The sequence below is a fragment of the Triturus cristatus genome, chromosome 3_1, assembly GCF_964204655.1.
Source record: "Triturus cristatus chromosome 3_1, aTriCri1.1, whole genome shotgun sequence".
Lineage (NCBI taxonomy): Eukaryota > Metazoa > Chordata > Amphibia > Caudata > Salamandridae > Triturus > Triturus cristatus.
Genome location: NC_140583.1, coordinates 166,772,107 through 166,792,255, shown reverse-complemented (window position 1 = coordinate 166,792,255; position 20,149 = coordinate 166,772,107). Strand labels below are relative to the sequence as shown.

Sequence of the window (20,149 nt, the reverse complement as noted above, 5' to 3'; positions counted from 1 at the left end):
GGTACTGCTCCCCTGCTGGTGGGAGCATCTTGAACAGCCCCTACACTACCAGCCATCAGGCCACACTCATGGCCACACTCCTCAGGCCCAGGCGATCCTACTCACTTGAAGGGCACCAATTAGGGGGCAATGGAGTCCTGGTCCTCGGGGACATAAGGCTGTCAGCATCTCTGGTCCTGGAGAGACCCATCATAGTCCTGGAGGTCAGCAAGAGTCAAAGTCCTTAGTCCATTCATGCATAACACCAGGTGGCTTCTCCATCCAACTGGTCATTCTTGCCACCGTCACCGCCCAAGTCTTGTACAGGGTTTTTTTAAGTAGGGGTTGAATGTTTTAGGGTCCAGGAACCCCTGGCCGATCCTATTAGCCACATTATCCATCCACCCCAGTCGCAATCAACCTGCCTACACAATTCAAAATGCCGACTTCAGGTTTTCTCTGGTAACAGCTTCCTTAAGGGCCTCAGCTCCGTCCCTAGCTGACACAGATGCCTGATTCTTTCAAAACAATACTTCAAAGTTGAGCGCTCCTTGCTGGACCCTGTATGCCTAATTAGAGCAAAAAAATAAAACAAACAAAGAAGCATGTAGTCAATTGTAAAAAAAATCCTGGTTGATTTATTGGGTGCACAAACACAACACTTGTAAATAGTTACTTTTCCTGCTAATCACCCATAGACACATTACTCTAAGTTTAAGATGCTATAATTTAATTGCCATGTACAAATATAATTATTGGGGGAGAATTTTATTAAATTTCAGATGAAATATTAGATTGAAGATCTGCTCCGGAGGTCTTGGAGAAGAACACTCCAGCAGTTTTGTTAATCTTTAGGTTGAACTGATGCTTCAAGGCACTCATATATATACTTTTTTGTCTTGATTACCATGTCTGAATGTAACTTTTCTGCTAAAATACACAACATGTAAACTGTAGTTGTTCCTTTTTCTAAAAATTCAATATTGATTTTACATGGAAACTAAATTCTGTTTTACTTGATGAAAGCACATTTAAAGGAAATGCTAGAAGTGCGATATTGCGTTTTTTACAGATAAACTATCAGTGAGAATGGCATTACCTTTAGGAATAGTCACACAGCTTGTGTTTAGTTTGACTAGCAATCTATCAATGTTGGAAAAGTAATACATTTAATACTACTGACCCATCAAGAAGACAAGAGTTAGAGGTGGTTACTTAGTATTTTCTTCTATTGTCACTTTAAAGATTATCTAATTATTTTTTTCTATATTTGTCCATCTCTCAAAAATTGCGAAAAGGTTGAAACCTATTCTAAAAAAAAACAAAATTAGAACCTGCATTGCAGAAACACATTTTATTTTAAATGGCCAAGTCTGATTTCCACCAGCAATGTGGTTATGTTCTCTGACATTGGCTTACAGCCATGAGCTAGGAACTTATTAATATAAATGTATGTTTTCTGACGATTTTACTTTCTTCTTCTAGATTTTAATATTTATATCTGAATTTCCATGAATTGTACATTCTTTTGTAGTCATTATCATCTCTATGACTAATGTGGTTCTAGCTCTTTCATCGCAGGGTAGAGTGTCAGTTTCTGAGGTGGTTTTTATTAAAAGATAAATAAATTACCTGCTAACGGCCAGAATGTTGCATGTTTTTTTCTCATGCCGTACGAATGAACTCTGTGCATCTGAAACTGCCAGTCTCCAGTCCATTGGGCGCTGGAAGGCAATAGATGACCCCTTCAGATATCAAAGACAATGTTTGCCTGTGGGAGACTGGTTGAAGTAAAAAGTGTCACCTCATTAGACATTTTCTCCTTCAACAAAACATTTCTGCTCAAACTGGTCTCCTGCTGGTACCTCGCTTGACATTTCTGTACGATTTGTACCCTCACAGAGGAAAGTTTTTCTAGATACCAGCAAAATGTATTTTGGATAATACGTGTAATGTCACTATAGAAAGAGTCACAAAGTGAGAGGCATTGAAGAGATCTTTAATATAACGTAGAGAGCATGCAAAACCATAAAAATCGAGGTAAAAATGCACTTAGTACTAGACATACATCAATTCAAACGTGAATAATTGATGTTACTATAAATCTGTTAAAAGGAAAAACATGACAATTACATTTCGGGAAACCTTCCATTTTGACTCGTTGCTTTGAAATTTTTAAGTTATGTTGGGCACATTTAAGTCAAAGATCAAAAAATTAGGAATAACATCAATAGACCATGTCATTTCGACCCTTCTGCTAAAATCAGAAACAGATATTTGCACCACTTCTTGCTGAATTTTGCATCTGATTTATAGTGTGGCTCAGAAAATGGGTATAAATCACACAGGTATTGCCGTACTTTCTGAATTTTATACTGGCTTTATACAACAGCTGCCTGCAAAAGCAAGTGTGACACCCAAGGAAATACTCTCTGTAGTGTCTTGAGATTTATGCGTACCAGGACCCTTACAGTTCTGGGGGAGACCCTAAACAGGAATCTGCTCAGAGGTGTCACAGTATGGTTATAAAAGTTATAAAGCAATGCGTGCAGTTGTTTGTTGAAGAATAAAGACATATTGCAGAGTTACATGTGTGCTCCTATTTAATATGCATACTTTTTGCTGGGGATGACGCTACAACTGACGACGAGTAGGGGATACATGCCCGGACGAAACAAGGCTGCTCTCCCTGACATTTTGCAATGGTTCAGCAAACTTCTTGTGCATCCCACGTGCACCCTGAATCAATGTAAAGCAGTCTGCGGATGGGGGATGTGGAGTCGAAACCCCACCCTAGCCCATACACGGCCATCCAAGAAGTTGAAGGCCTTGCAGAGGAGCATACTCAAGAAGTTGGAGGGAAGGAAAGGTTAAGGCCAGGTTGACATGGAAGTTTGAAACTGCATGCAGAGACTGCAGTGGGAGATCCGAGATACCTTTTCAGGGCTACTCATGTGGGTGGCACAATCAATGCTGCAGGCCCAGTAGTATCATTTGATATACAGGCCCTGGCACACTCAGTGCACTTTACTAGGGACTTACCACTAAACCAAATATGCCAATCAGGGAGCACTTGCACTTTGACACTGATCAGTAGTGGCAAAGTGCCCAAAACATCTAAGCCAGCAAAACTAAATCCAGCCAGCATCGAAAATACAGGAGGTAGTGGCAAAAAGTCTGGGGAAACCACACCAATGATGCCAAGTTTAACAGTTGTATTCCCTGATTGGAAAGGAGTAGCTTATTTATGTTTCGTATCTTTGAATAGTAATTATAAATCCTCTTTAGTGGTAAGGTTGGATTTGACATTACTATTTTAGAAATGCCACTTTTAGAAAGCGGACAATTCCCTACTCTTAACTTTGCTCTGGTTGCATGCATCCTGTTTGCAAAACACATCTGAGCTGAACTGGGCTCGTTGACAGCTACAATGTATGCATTCCCTCTAGACAGTCATAAACACAGGAAAGGTGGGTTTAACAGAGTACTTATCTGCATTCATGTGTATTCTGATGGCCTTCCTGGACAGGAAGAGGGAAGCTCACATTTACACATGAATAGGCTGTGTCCTGTTCCAACACAATTGACTGATTATCCCCCACTGATAGCCTGGTAGACAGGACTGGTTGGAAGAGATCCTGTGCACTTCAGAGAGTTCCTTTGAAGTCAGCCCCTACATCAAAGTCACTTTTGGGTATAAGTACTGGGGCTCTGACCCTACCAAATCAGTACACTACTGAACCTGGGAAGAACTCTAATGGAGTAAAGACTGCGGTGCTGTAAGGGTTGTCACTTTATCTTTACGGACTGTTTTGAGGAACTGCTTCTCTACTTTGCAGAGCTGCCCTGCAGTCTGCTGATCTCTGCCCTGCTGGGGACAAGGGGACAAGGATTGGACTCGCCCCATCTCACTTGAACCCAGAGGAACTCCAAGGGGTTGCTGGCTTGCTTTCTGTTTTTTACTGAAGTCTCAGGGATACAAAAGACGTCCTACAATCCTGCTGGTGCTGCTGGGCCCTGCCATATGGGATTCCAACCCTTGACTGATGTACACTCTCCTTTCCTGGGCCTCAGAAGTGGGTTCTGCAGCTAATTTTCCACAAAACGGATGCATCAACACCACTACGCTGGCCAGGACCGGCGCATCGTGGTCAGCCTGAACTTTGGATTTACCCTGTTCCCTTGCGAACTCAAAAGACCTTCTAGCGCTACTGATGTCTAAGCACTGTTTTTGCATTTATTCTTTAAAAGTCATATCTTCAATTCTACTGATTGGATTTTTGTCATTTTGGTCTTGTTTTACTCTGATCAATATTCTCAATTTTCCAAACATCTGCAGAGTCTTTTTATGGTATTTTCCATTGTTTTACTGTGTGTGTGTGTGCAGCTTTCACAAATACTTTACACAAAACCTCTTTAGTTAAGCCCACCTGCTATGTGCTAAGCTACCAGAGGATGAGCACAAGTAAATATAAAGTGTGTATCTAGCTTACCCTGACTAGGGTTGTGGTCCCTTCTTGGACAGGATGCATACCTCTGCCAACAAGAGAATCAATTGCTAACAACAAGTAGGAAAAAAAAAAGTAAATTGTCATCAAATTCATCATTCAAAGGTTCTTCAATGTAACTATCAAGTGCTAGTGAAGAAGATAGATGAGCATTCATAATATCTACCAAAGAATGACAAGCACATATAGGACTAGCTTTATGGAAAAAGGTCAAAAGAGAAGCTCAAAATGGAGCAAAATATTTCATTTGGACAATGTCCTAAAATTACATTAAAAGTGAATGGTTTCCCCATAACTTTCATTATTGATAGTGGTGCATCCATTAACATCAGGGTAGTAGACACATTTTGCAACTTATCTCCTGTTCCCATAAAACATGCAGGTATACATGTGGGCAGCATCCAAGCCATTACAGAGTCAAGGGTCACTTACAGCAACCATAAGACATAAAGCGATGCCAGGGCAATCGTTGATTCATGTTCTTCTGGGAACTTCTTTGAGTGCATGCCTGTTAAGATTTGCCACTGCTGCTGACATGGCACTGATATCACTCAACTACATCTTCCATGATCAGTCTGAAATTGTCAGTCAGTTCCCATTCTTGTTTCATAGCCTTGGATGGCTCGAGACAATGAAAGTGCAACTTGATATTTATGAGGATATTTGTCTAATTACCTAACCACACCGCAGAATTGATTTGCATTTCTAAAAAAGCAGTTTAGAAAGAACGAGAAATATTTTTAAACCATAACATTGAACGCTCCACCCGTTCTATGGCGTGGGTTTCACCCATAGTTGTGATGCCAAAAAAAGACAGTGGAGGTACAGTGCACATTTGCTTTGATATGCGCCAGGCCAACAAAGCAATCAAGAGAGAAAGACATCCTGGTCCCCGCATCGTGGACATGATTATGCAGCTGAATATAGCCAAAGTCTTCTACCATCTCGACCTGAACAAAAAATACCATTAACACGAGCTGGAAGTGAACTATTACTACATTACATTTTTTTTCTACTCATGTTGGTTTATTCAGGTAAAAAAGATTGAGTTGTGTAGTATCTACAACTGCTGAGATATTCCAGGATGCCATCCGTCAAGTACTTCAACCTGTCACACATGCTTTCAATTACATATTGGTATTTGGGAAAACACAGAAGGAGCATGAGAAGGCCCTTACAAAAGTATGAGTTACTTGCAGATGCAGGTCTCACTTTGAATGTGGCAAAGTGTGAGTTTCACAAAACCAAACTTAAATCATGTGCACATATTCTCTGATGGGAGAATGACTCCGGACCTGGATAATGTGAAAGCATTGTCATCTACTTACCCCCCACAAGATGTAACCATGCTGCAATCCTTCTTACGCATGGCTAGTTATTGCTCGATATGCATTTGTGACTTTGCTACAGGGAGAGACTTAGCAAAGCAAAATGTTCCATTCCAGTTGTCTCCTGAATGCAACCAAAGTTTCAAAGACATAAAATATGTGATTGTGAATGTAACTGAACTGGCCTATTTTGACCCCAAGTTACATACCATACTGAGATCACAGTAGATGTGAGCCTGATTGTTATTCCCTCAGGAGGGGAATCGATATGTTCCATAGGACAAGCGGATGAGAGGATAAGGCGGGTCATTGTCATACTCTTCTCTTGGCGTCCTCCACGACCTTTATGTAACATAAGGAAATAACAATCTACTTCTCTGACTAAGTAAATCAGTGTATTTACACGAGTGGTATTGCCCCATATGGGACATTTGGGATCTGACACATAGAGGTCCTGCGGTTAACTCAGTAGCCTAACCAGGTGCAAGTAGACTGAAACATGTCAACCATTTGATGTGCAGGAAATATAACTCTTCCCTATCACATCACATTGTTTTTAACTTTACCACATCCCAATTTAAAAAAATAATACTTTTCTAGGAGAAGAGATCATTTTATTTTCATTCTCACTGCAATTTTCACAGATTCCACCATGTCCACTCCCCACATCCAGATACATTTCCTCCTGGTGGAGATGAAGTTACCAACTATTAGTACATCAGTGGAGACATTATACCAATAATAGAAACTAGCTGTTGAGGGTCTCAATTGTCCATGAGACTTGGGTCTGAAACTACACCTGCAAGGATGAAATATGAGCTGAGCAACATGGAGCTCTACACTGTGGCCCAGCCTAAAGAATTCTGCAAAGAGTTTGTACTTCCTGCAAAGAGCACCACCAGTAAGTTAGAATGGTAAAGGATGCTGAGGGCCTGGGCAGAAGCTGACTCCACACTGTTTGAAGCCAAAGGAGAGGGTGATGAGATCAAGGGAACTGGGAAGGACCCTTCTGAGTAGGTCTGGGTGAAGCTTACAAAGTTTCTCTCTGCGAAATACTCTGCAGTTCCGAGAAAACTCTGTGGAATTCTGTGGACTTCCGCATGTAAACGGAGTAATGCTCGGTCAGTGTGGCCAGCCCTAATTCGCAGTGCCTATGACCCCGCCTCATCCCCTCGCAGCAGTCCTTGAGGTTTTGGTACCACAGGCTGCAATGAGTTTTGCTCAGTGGTCACAGCATAGCGATACAAATAAACATAATATGCATATCTCTTACCTCAAGTTCAGCATGCCAGGTGCATGGAAGTGTTTGGAAGCTTGCAGAAGACCATGTTGCTAACATGTTGTCAACTGCTCCCTTCCCCTCCTTCTGCAGGAGATGGAGTTGGAAGACAAGCTCCAACGCAGTGCCTCCTGTCATCCAAGTTTGCCTGACAGCCTGGAATCAATGCCTGGTGTGCACTCTCAGCCATCCAGGTAGAGCTAGAAGTGGCCTCCTACGTCAGGCGGCTCATAAAAAGGGCACTTTCACACACACTGTTTCAACCACTCAGCACACGGGTATGAGGTGATGCTGAAACAGAGTGCAGAAACCATGCATTACACAGCTCCATCTAAGGTAGGGCTAAAGCAGTGGACATCTTGAACATGGCAGGTTGGATGGTCACAGCGATAAGACTTCTGTAATGTGTGCAATGCCACCTGCTCCCCATCGCTGCAATGGTGTAATATATATAACCCCAAAGACACCCCCCACCCTCCCAGCTTAGTGCGTCATGTCTGGCCTACCAAGATAGCGCCTCACAGAAGAGCAGTCGGTTCCCCGCCCCCAAACAAACTTAGGTGCCACATCTGACGCAAGAATGTCTCTGTGTATTGTACACTCACACAAATATAGTGCAGCACAGTCACTCAATAATGTGCTGCTTACCTGCAGTTATTAAATACAACTGCACTGCTCGGTCTAAACGTGGCTCCTGCGGACGATAAGCGGTAATGTGAACAGAACTCCCCCTCTCCAAGAGAAGCAATAAAAAGAAAGGGCAGGTAATAACTATAGGTGCCTTGTTAGCGTGCTGGTTAACTCGCTCTGCCGGTGGTAGATGGAGTTTTTCACTGAACTCCACATTCCAGGTGGGGTGGGAGTGGAGTTTGCCACCCACCCTTACTTCTGAGGAGCAACATACAATGGAAGGGGATGATTTGACCACTGAAATGGAGCCAAGGGCAGAGAACATTGTCTCTTCCCACAACTTGTCCCCAGGGGAACTGGCTGACAGGAGGGAGGAGAGGAAATTCAAGCTGCAAATGTCCAAGTCAAAGATGGAGGCAGAAGAGAAAAAGGCTGAAAGGGCCTTGGAAAAAGATAATTGTTACTTGCTCATCAACTGAGGTCCTCATTACAAGAGGCCTGCCCAAATGAAGCATCACTTGTTATGACACTCCGTCTATGAAAAGCTACCCTGCATGGCTTCATAGATATGGAGTAAGGCAAGGCAGTGCAAAGTGCTGCATTGTCTTACTTTACATCAAGGAGGTGCTCCATGGGCATTACTGTGGGTTGTCCCGCACAACACCTATGGGCAACACCTATGGGTTTTGACACATTCCCAGATTTACAAGGATCTGTAAACCTGGGAATGCTTCAAACCTGTGTGCCTCCTCAGGGGAGGCATATAGTGGAGAAATACCTTTATTTCTCCTAGTTTTTTCCTCTTTTTATGTGTGCTGCATTTTGCAAGCAAGGATAGAAAGAGCAAAACACCTCCATTGATTGCCAACAACGGAGACTCACTTTCACCATGTTTCAAGGGTGCCAGCATATTGGTGAGCCGGCGCAGGCAGAGAGGAAAGTAATGCGCTGTATTTCATTAATGCAGCACGTTGCTACCCTTTCCTTTTGATGCAGGACAGCGCAGCAAGGAGACTTGCGGCATTGCCCTTTGCCAAAAAGTGGTAAATGAGGACTTGAGTCTTAAAGAACTGGGCATCAAAGCTAGGAATGCAGATTTCAGCAGTGATGGTGGCAGCATACCCACAGTGTCTAAAGGAGACAAAAGAGTTTGCACACCTAAGAATTGGTGCCCAGTTATGTGCTGAGAGACGATATTGACAAATGAGGTAGCCCTGAAGGTTCACAAGATCCCAGAAGAGGATTGGGGGAAGGGTCTGTAGAAACACATGCCTGCTGTGGGGCGGGACACACTTCTCACTCTAGAGGTTAGGACCCAAAGAGGCACACTCCAATAAAGTTTTCTGACCCCCCAAAAGTATCACCAACGGTTCATGGACAGCAAAAAGCTCCCCAACCAATCCTTGGTTGATATTGTGGATTACTCCAGCAAGGCACTGAATGGTAGGGTGTTGGACAGCAAAGTGAAGAATGGCAATGGACTGTACAATCCTATTATAAGAGAGCTCATGCTCTGAATCTGTTTTTGCAGAGTTGCACCAGCATCTAGTTGATAGTAAGCTGACTAACCCCAGGAAGCTTGCTGAGGAGGCATACCTCAAGGAGGGTACCAAAGTGTCCAAGAAGGTATCTGGGGTGACCCCCACAAAAGTGGTCAGGGTTCCAACTAGAAGTAGGAGGGTGGAGAAAAACTTAAAAATAAAGAGTTCTCTACATGCCTCAAAAATGATTCCTACGGGAGTAGTGGCAACCAGTCCCAGTCTGAAGCTAAAAAAAAGGGATTCTATGATAAGCAGGTAGGCAGATTTGTCTCCCAGTGTACTGAGTACTACTAGTATGGGCACTTTGAGGGCAACTCCAGATGTCCTAAGAGAGTACACCCCCTCCACCGATGGGCAGACACCTGGATTGGCTAATATAGTGCTGGGGGAGGAGATGGTCCCAGTTAGCTTTATGGGAGCCAATAGAGGTGACCCTAGTGTCCCCAGGCAATGAAGAGATGTGCAAAAAACCCAAAAATTGGCAACGGGTTGAGAGTCTGAGAGACACTGGCGCCAGAATGACTACTGTGAAGAGTCAGCTGATGTCCTCAGAGCAGATCATCCCTAACACATTCTACCAAGTCATAATCGCTGACAATCATGAGAGGCATCTACCACTGGCTCTGGTTCCCGCTAAGTGGGGGGGTCTCAGGTTCTTTGAAAGCAGCAGTGAGCACTGCCATGCCTGTAGATTGTTTGTTAGGCAATGCTCTGGAGCACACTACTGGAGTGAGGTAGGGCTCAGGTCACACTGGGAGATGTTGGTATTGCCTGAGTGAGTCTGTATGACTACACTGTCCAATGGGGCCCAGAAACGGAGTCAAAGGAGTCTGAAGCCTGGAACAGTTGCCCAAAAGCTGCCAAGAAAGAGAGGGGTAAGGGGCATGGGAAACTGGTCCCTGAACTTCCCATGGTCGAGGTTGATGGGGTACCTGAGGAGGAGGCCTCTGAGCCAATCAGGGAGGATATAGCTGCCCTGGGTGACATGCCTGAGCTTGCTGGTTGGCAAGTTGAAGGTGGGCTCACCAGGGAAGAATTATGTGAGATGCAGAAAGAGTGTGTCACTCTAAAGGGCTTGAGTTGGCAAGCCGAATTATAGTCAACCTTAGGCAACATGTTTGGCCTGATCTTTGTGGACATGGTACTCGCTACCCAGAGGCCATATCTCTGAGGTCAGTGACTGTACCTGTAGTGGCCAGAGCTCTGATGGGGATTTTTACCCACATGGAGTTTCCTAAGGAGGTAGTGCCTGACCAATGCACTAACATCATGTCAGGGTACATGAAGTCCGTGTGGGATGAGTATGGGGTAACCTACAAATTCACCAGAGTATATCACCCTTAAACCAATGGTCTAGTAGAGAGATTCAACAAGATCTTGCAGACCTACGTAAGCCCATGAGAAGTAAATGGGACACCCTCCTTCCATGCCTCCTCTTTGCCTACCGGGAGGTGCACAGAAGGGAGTAGGGTTTAGCCCATTTGAACTCCTTTATGGTCACCCTATTAGGGGACCTCTGAGCCTCATGAGGGAGCGGTGGGAGAAAGCTCCCAGGAAACCTCCCCAGAATGTGGTCAGCTATATGCCGGCCCTATGCAACCAGATGCACCCTTCTGGAAAAAGGCAAAAAAAAAACCTTGAGGCCTTGAGTTTATGAAGCTCTGGTATGGCAAAAAGGTCACTGGTGGAATAAACTGGCCAGAAAGTATGGGTCATGACGTATGTGGAGCCTAGAGCTATCCTGAATCACTGGACTGGCCCAGAAGAGTCAAAAAGGGAGTCCAGTTACCTGGTGGATCTCCAGACCCCTAGTAACCCCTTAAGGGTGCTCCACATAATTCACCTCAAACCCAACTTTGAGAGGTCTGAAGTGAGCATGCTACTGGTGACAGATGGGTGAGCCTCTCCCTGACCTCCTATCTTCCCAAGAAAATGATGGGTCAATGAACTGTGTAACCCTCTGTTCTAACCTGACCCCAGAGCAGCAGAGCGACTGTTACCAATTTGCAAGCCTGGGCGTAGTATGTGGAGTTTGGCTACGCGGAACCCCGCAAAGTTACAAAAAACTCAGCGGAGTTCCACAAGTGGCGGAGTCCAGTGCAAACTGCCCATCACGCTGGTCTTCCTGCTGCTCGGATAGAAATTCTACCCGAGCAGCAGCTCATGCTCTCGAACTTACCGTTCATGAGCGAGAGAGGGAAAAAATCTATGCTGTACTACGCAAAGCGGAGTTTTTTTGCACTTTGCAAGCTCCACGGAGCGCGGAGTGCAGAAAACTCTGCAAACTCTGTGAACGGAGCGGAGTTCACCACCTAGAGCTACCAATTAGTGGGGCAGTTTGCCTCTCTGTTCTCCCACACCCCTGGACTCACACACCTGTGTGTCTATGTCGTGGACGCTGGAGACAGCCAACCTGTGAAGAACAACATTTAGAGGTTGTCAGATAAGGTGAGAGCCTTTATGAAGGAGGACGTCTCTAAGATGCTGGTGTTAGGGGTGATTGACCTCTCCAACAGTCCTTGGCCAGTGCTGTTGTACTGGTACCGAAGGCTGTCCCAAAGGGTACCCCTCCAAAATGTAGGTTCTGGATGGAATACCGGGGTTCTTAAGTTCATCATCATGACTGGAGCACATCCCATTTCCCCAAGCTGGTGAGCTCATCGACAAGCTGGGCGCTGCCAGATTCCTCAGTAGTTTTGATTTGACATCAGGGTACTGGAAGATCACTCTGACTGCGGATGGACTGTCACTCTACTTGATTCCTGCTTTGCCGTGCTGATCTGCTGCCTGCTTCCCTCTTTCCTGGTTGAGAAGGACTAGAACTGCATTGCTTTACCCCAGGTCTCAGAGTGACTCCAAGAGCTAGTTGGCTGGCCTCCTGATCTGAAGCCTCAAGGACATAACAGGCTTCCAACCTTTGAACTGGACATCTGTTAGTCAACCCTGCCAAGTGATGCCACCTCAGTCCATGATCCTCAGAGGTGGGCCTAAGGTACTTGCCAGCAGAACCAATGCATCTTCCCTGCTGAGCGATGCATCCCCGAGCAGAACTGATGCATCTCAGCTGAGTGGTGCATGCTTAAGCAGAATCAATGCATTGGCCGCTGCTGCATTGTTTGGATCCATCGCAAAAGACTATTATTGTCAATGCAAACTGCATCTTGGGACCGACAGATCGCCTTTGGAACTGCCACTCCATGACACTTTACCTGCTGCAGCTCCTCACATCTCTCATTGACTGCAGCCTCAATGACGACGCTGAAACTCTGCATCACAACTTCACCGCTCATCGGAGCCGATGCATCGCCTCAGTTGTGAATCGCATCCCCCACACTGGACATTGCATCGCAAGCCCAGTCGACGGAATCCTCAAAGTCAAAGACGGAATCCACAACAGGGTCTCGTACTGCAGCCTCTCCACATCTCGGAACAAATGCATTGTCTTGGCTACGTGATGCATCTTCAACATAGATCAATGCAACTCTCCACAGCCATTAATTAAGGTATTCCGTTCAGTAGGCCTAGCTCTGTAGTCGTCCCACGCTCCATCACAGTCAGTCTGAACTTGTGACTTTTTCCCGGTCCGGCACAACCAGATATCACCAATAGCGGTTTGTGCATTTTGGCTCTAGTTCTCACACAAAAAAATGTAATTCAATGACTCCTGTTCTACTCATTGGATTTTTGTTGTTTTGGTCTTGCTTTATTTATTAAACTAAGTACTATATGTCTAACCTGCTGTGATATCCCTTTTGTTTGTTTTTTAAACGGCTTTATTATTTGAGTTGCTGCCCAAATACTTTACACCCTGCCTCTAAGTTAAGCCTCACTGCTCTGTGCCAAGCATTTCGAGGGTAAGCACAGACCTATTTAGGGTTTGCCTGCCCCTTACCCTTACCCTCACTAGGACTGTGTACGAAAGTAGGATCTGCTTTTATGGTTACCCCCACTTTTACCTTGCTGTAATGAAGTTTCTGACTAGTCTGACTGGGATCCTGCTAATTAGGACTCCAGTCTCTCTGCTTTCTCCCCTAAATTGCTATGGTAGGTACTTAGGTACGTCCCAGATTGGATACTGGGACACACTTATAAGTCCGTAGTATGTGGAACCAAGCTACCCAGGGCATAGGTATCCCAGGGGTCCCTTCATAGGCTAAAGCATGTATTATACCACCTATGGGAGACCATTCAAACTATATCTACATGTCTGCCATTGCAGCCTGTTCAGGCTGTTAAATACACCACTTACAAAAGATATAGGTTTCCATATCTCTAAGGTCACTGCACTTAAAACCTATAAGTAACCTCTACAGCAAACCTTTGCAATCCTTAAGGCAGGATGCTTTGTTCTCAGTGTGAGCATGCCCCTGCATGAGCAGGACACCCCCACAGACTTCAGAGTCCATTCTCCCGGGTTGTAAGTTAGGCAGCCATATAACATATAGAGGGACACGGCGTCATTACGTGATGACCATCTTGAAACTGGTTGTAACAAACCCTGTTGTGTTTGGTATCAAATATGTTGGAATCATGCCCCCACACCATAAACAGTATGGGAGATATGATTCCAAGCACTGTAAAGGCTCTCCATTAGGCCCTCAGTGCTCCTGGTACCAGTATTCTAGACGCAGACATCACAGCATGGCTGCTGCCGACCAGAGACACGATTCTGCCCTGCTGCTGCTGAGCCAACCTCGAGCAGGGGAAGGCTGAACAATAAGCATCCTGTCACAGGGATGTGTGACCACCTCCCAGAAAGGGTTTAGTGCATTGGGACAGGGTGGTAGTGCTTGCCAGTGCTACATAGTCTCCGTGCTGGGCACATTTGGTGCCCTCCATGCATAGCCCAATTCAAACTAGTTCAGGGAGCCATTGGCTCCCGCTCGGGCGCAAACCTGGACAAGGACAGGGGAGTATCCTCCCCTGTATCCAGCCCCCTTTGGGGAGGGACCCTCTGATCATCCCAACCCTTTCCTTATGGTACTTGGGGGCTTACCTTAAGTTAGGCCCCTAGATTCATTGTGGGACATGATCCAATTCAGACACCACTTCAACTTTGACTGTCTGGGCACTCTGGACTTAGCTCTGGGCATCAGGACTGCAACCGGGAAAACTCCTGCTGCTCCTGATCTCTTCACCCTGCTCGTCTGCTGCAATGCCTGGGCTCCATACAGGAAACCTTCCAAGGCCTGCGGGCGTCCAAGACACCTGAAGGAATTTCCCTTGAAATGAAGGAGTTACTTCCCTGCATCTGCAGGCACAGCAACTAAGCTGACCGGTCTGCTGATCCTGGGCTCCCACAGACTCTGAAAGGCTCAGCATCATAGGTGGGGGTTCTTTATATCCCTCGAGGCCTGCCCTGTCCTCTCACCAAGTTAGAGGCTAGTACACCTCGTCTGAGCAACAGGAACCAAACCCCTGTGCACTGCGTCAAATTGCCGCTACAAAGGTGTTGGCTTCCTTCCATCAAGATCTTCAGGCTCCATGTAGCCCCAGACCTCAAGCATTTCCAGTGCCCAGAACCTTTAACCACACTGCATTATTTTCATCGTGGGCCTGCTTCTTTGGTAGCTGCTCGAGGTCCTCTTGCAACACCAGTGGCTCCGGACGGTGGGATCTGTCGAGGGCCACATTTGAATTTTTTTGGGGTTCTCCTGATTGCTTGGGGCCTGCCCTGATTTCCCAGCTTCTGGCGAGTCTCCTGGGCCTTGCTGGTCCCGACATTGCACCTTCTTCTACTCCTTAGTTGGTTGCAGTTGCCAAGGCTTGTTGGTTCTCCCGCCGGAGAGTGACACCTCAACTCTTGACATCCAACATGGGACAGCTTGTATACGGCTCTTGGTCTTCAACAGCATCGCCTGGTCCACACAGCTGTAGTTTCACGGTTACCATCAGCTCTCCTGCAACACCCAACATCAGTGGGCTTTTGTCTTCCTTGCTTCCTGGTCACTCCTGAGTGGCATAGACTCTGTCAACTCTGCTTGCAGATTCTTCACATCTTGAATTCACCTGTGGGTTCCATCGGACACTTTCACCTTCTCCAGCAGCAGCTTCTTTCAGAAGTTCCCTATTGAGTTTGACAATGGTTTCTGATGCCACTTCACATCTATGCACCCGGCTTCCCTGGTGCAGGTATCCTGGTCCCTAAGGTATCTGCGGGTGGGGTAGCTCTCCAGCCTCTTGTTTTCCATGGGGATTTCTTCAGGGACCGCTGGGAAGGATCCTCTTTCATTAAAATTGCAACGCGACTTACACATAGATTTGTACGGAAAACGAGATTATGTTCCTGCACTGCACACGACCTTCGTGGGGCTCCTAGATACTCACCTTGGGTGGTTCCTTGGGTCCACAACACTTCTACGTCCTCTGACTATTGTCTTGACTCGAGTCGTGGTTCGCATACCACTATTTTAGTATATGGTTGGGTATCCCCATGGGGACCCCTTTGTATTCTGTGCTACTTACCTATTTCTATTGTAAAGTATTATGTGCATTGTGTATACCCCCGGCTAGGAGATGTCTAAATGTGTTAGTGAATGTCTTACAATAAATACATATTTTTATAAATACACTGTGTGGTTCTTTTTCACTTAATCTATACCAATAAGATTGTGTTCAGGTAAAACAAGCTGCTCTACACTCCTTCTGGACTAAGCCTGAAGGCTGCTCTCTACAGCTACTACTTAAAGAGCTTTTACGGTTGTCTAAAGACCACTAAAATCACCATAAGGGATGTCTGGCTCAGTGCAAGGTGTCCACTTACATAAGTGTGCATCATATACTGAGCCAGCGTCTCACAGACTGTGATTGCTACTTGACCATGGCTCATGCCTCAGTCAATCAGTAGCCCAGTTTCTAACAGTGCCCATGATAGTGGTGCCCCTTTTAGCAGACCCATCAGGCCTTTGAAGAGACACTAATATTCATTGACAGAAAATAAAATGGCTGTTTTACAGAGTTTACCTTTCTCAACTGCTGCCCACTGGAGAGTGTTTCCTGCTTTCATGATGATTACTCTTTTTTTGTTCTCAGGACTCCCAGTTAAGAGCTTTGAAAGAAACAGTTCAAGTATGCTTATCTTCAGTTCTACACAAGCAACCCGCCACCATGAGTATCATCCCTTCAAAGCCAACCGAGAGGCTGATATCCCAAGTTACAAACGTCTCTAAAGATGCTCTTCAACAAGAACGCAATGAGGTATGGTTTCTGCTGTTTTGCACAGTTGTCCTCATAAAACCAGTAAAGTGGAATTTATTTTGCAGTAGAATGCATTAATGATTAAGAAGCACAATTGATGCATGTAACATATAAATAGTGTATCACGCATCGGTATAAATAAAGAAAGTTTGTAAACAGCTACTTTCATTACACTGGATATTTCATGTCGAGTGTGACTATCTTTATATTATTTCCACGGTTCTCAAACATACAATAGTGAGTCCATGTGCATTGCCGGTTTACAGATTAGATCATCCATTTATTTTTAGCGTCAATACACTATATGCTGACTTTTTTGCACGTGCCCCAGTGAACCTATTTGCATTAAAATAGCGTCTGGTCGGAGAGGAACGCTGTAGTTAACGCGTGCCAAGTCAGGCTGTATGTTTGTCTTAACACAGCTCATGGTTGGTAGTAGTAGTTTCCAAGTCAAAAACACAGATACGTACCATTATATGTATGTCAGTTGCTACTATTACACAGCTTAGTAGCTTTATATGTTGGGAATATATTTTTCTTGTAGAGCTTTGTTAGATCCGGGGGTAAGGTAAGTACCTTTGTCCAAATAGGGACCCTTACTTCTAGTAAGGGTAAGGGGTAAACACACTGGTGAGCATCCCTGCTCATCCCCTTATTAGCTTGGCACGAGCAGACATGCTTTTCCCCAAGACAATGTGTAAAGTATTTGCACCAACACCCACAGTAACACAGTGAAACACCACAAATGGACGCTACACAAGTTATTTATAAAAAATATAAATCTCTTTATCTTGATGAGGCAGATTCAGAACGACATAAAACCAACAAACAGGACAAAAAAGAGTTTCTCTAGCAAGGTTTCTTGGGTAAAGATTCACTTTTAACAAGATTCTTTAGTAATGCTTTCAGCCCCAAAAACGTGGGCTTAACAGTTTAGTTCTTAAAGGAAAACGGGTGCAGAGATTAACCCTCCTGGTTACCTCAAGACAGTAACGCTGATCCCTTTGCGAGAGCCTGCACTGTCCGGTTAACAAGCCATGGTCTTCCCCCTCTGTGGAATGCTTGTAGTCGGAATGCTGCCCTCGGTACAAACAAAAAGGACGCTGTCCTCTGATATTGCCTGCTGTATTTTATGAGATAAAAAAAGGACGCTGTCCTTAACTGTTGTCCCCGCTACTCTTTAAATCACCCAAAAGGATGCTGTCCTGAAATATTGCCCCTGCTGTATGCACAGCCAAAAGGACGCTGTCCTGAAATATTGCCCCTGCTGTAAGAACAGCCAACGCTGCGCGCTAGCTCAGTCATTTGCAGCCCCCCGCTGGCTCTTCACCCGCTCTCGCCCTCGCACAGACACAGGAGCCTTTACCTGGGGCTGCTCTTGCGGTGTCTCCTCCTTTTGCTTGCCTCCGACAGGAGCCCTTCTACTGTGGTACGGCCTCAGCCGTGACGGACCCCTTGCAGCGTAGCGTTAGCGGAGACGGGACTCCCTTCCTCCGCTCCGCGTCTCGAAGATGTGTTGGTGGGAGTCCCGGTTGCCAGGCAACACTCTGGCTTTATTCTGGCTGTAACACGGATGCTTTCTGATCACGGACACGGTCTCTGGCAGGCAGCCCGAGTAGCGGCGGTGATTAAAAAAATTACCTCGCAGCAATCTGGAGATCGGGGGACGGTGGTGATACAATACCGGCCCTCAGTACTTCACTTGGATAACGAGCCAGCAGCGGTGATGCACTCAGCGCCCTCGGTGTTCAGGGAGAGTTGATAGGTGTGTGAGCCAGGCAGGCTGCACGCCGGCACCAGCGACGTCCTGGGAGCACACAATTACTCTCAGAGACAGCAGCAGCAGCGGAGCACGGTGCAGGGCGAGTTGTAGGAGTTGCTGACAAAAACCTTTATATCCTTGAGTTTGCAACAGGAGGCCAGCTCTTCTCAGGCCCTTGGAAACAGGTAGACTTCAGAGGGGGTCAAAGCACACAGCACAGCTCCTCTTCAAACAAGGGGTACACAGCACACAGCAGAAAGTCCCTTAGTCCTCTTCCTCAGTAATAACAGCCATTGCAGGTCAGCTCCCAGACACTCAGCAATGGCAGCACCTTTCCTCAGTCTTCCTGGCTGTTCTTCTTTGGCAGGGATTCCTTTTTTCTCACAAAGTTTTTCCTAATCTCAAGTCTAGGGGTTTCAGCTTAGATATTTATACCCCAAAAGTCTTTGTTCTTCGTGTGTGAGGGGTCCTGGACTCAGTCCAAACCAGTTCTGGGTGCACTCTGCCAGTGCATATCTTCTTCCTTTGTGTTTGTGGGCCAGGGCCATCAGACGCACCGCAGGAGGTGGAGCCAGCATTGTGGCAGGCACAGCCCTATTCAGACCCAGGTGCTACTCCTCCCACCACTCTACATGCAGATAGGTCTATTCAGCCTAGTGCTGACTCACCCAGCCTCCTGGAGCAACCCCAGATCCTGTCACTCGCAAACCAGAACGTCAATCCACAACCAGGCAGAGGCACACAGAAAGGTTGAACAAGAAAATAGCCACCTTCTGAAAGTGCTATTTCCAAACTTAGAATTAAAAAACCATCATCACTAAAAGATCTGTTATTAAATTCTGAGTTCAAGGATACCAGATTCCAACTGTCTATCTTGCTGCTATGGGAAGATAGGCAGGTAAACATGTTACACAGCATTCCCCATGTTATCCTATGGGCAAGATAGCCTTTCAATCGTGAAAAACGAAATTGGCAGTACTTTACTATCAGGACATGTTACTCACACTAGAACATGTCCTACCTTTCACATACACTGCACCCTGCCCAGGGGGGTACCTTGGGCCTACAATATGGGTGTCCAATGTGTAAGAAAAGGGAAAGGCAAGTGTGTACACTGGTTAGGACAACATGGCAGTTAACAAACTGCGCACAGGCACTGCAGTGGCAGGCCCGAGACACCATTTTAGGGCTACTCATGTGAGGGCATGTTAACAAGTGCAGTATTGCCGCTGTAGCAGCACTTTTTGCTGCTAAAGCGGCGGCATTTTCATCGCCCTATTTACAAGGTGGTGCTAACATGCATTAGCGCATGTTAGCACCTGTTTTCCCGATGCCTCGCTTTGCATCCCTAATGAGATGCAAAGTGGGCATCACTGGGCGTACTACCTTGTAAAATATCGCTAGATGTACATCGCAATATTTACAAGGAGGCCCGCGCATTTTAGCAGATGTTAGTTTTTGGCGAAAACTGTGGTTTTCACCAAAAACTAACATCTGCTAAAATGCTGACTTAGCTACACCTAACAATGGGGGTGGATTATGCTGATACGACCACAGGGTCGTATCAGCAAGGTTATCGCCGTATTCCATAGAACATCGCTGAAAAAACAGCGATGTTCCATGGAAAACACCGCTATCGCTGGAAAATTATCGCCATTGCGCTATGCGTTGTTGATACAGCGATAGCATGGCGATAATTGCCAGCGATAGCCCTCGATAAATAAGTTCTCGCTACGAGCGGCCAGCGATAATTATCGCTGCCGCTTGATAATATGCTCGTGGGTGGCACATTCAGTGCTGCAGGCCCACTATTAGCATTTGAATCACCAGCCCTGGCACACTCAGTGCTCTTTACTAGGGACCTACTGGTAAAACAAATATGCCAATCATGGATAACCAATCACAATATTAATTTAACCAGGGAG

General features: G+C 45.8%; 1 protein-coding gene across 2 annotated transcripts in view; it reads left to right on the top strand.

Annotated features, from left to right (window-relative positions):
• LUZP2 (leucine zipper protein 2) overlaps positions 1 to 20,149 on the top strand; it is a 1,193,026-nt gene that overhangs the window by 910,312 nt on the left and 262,565 nt on the right. For both annotated transcript variants that reach the window (XM_085646302.1, XM_085646301.1), the window contains exon 9: positions 16,298 to 16,462. In XM_085646302.1, coding sequence (XP_085502428.1) covers positions 16,298 to 16,462 — 165 coding nt within the window. The remainder of the gene's footprint in view (positions 1 to 16,297; positions 16,463 to 20,149) is intronic.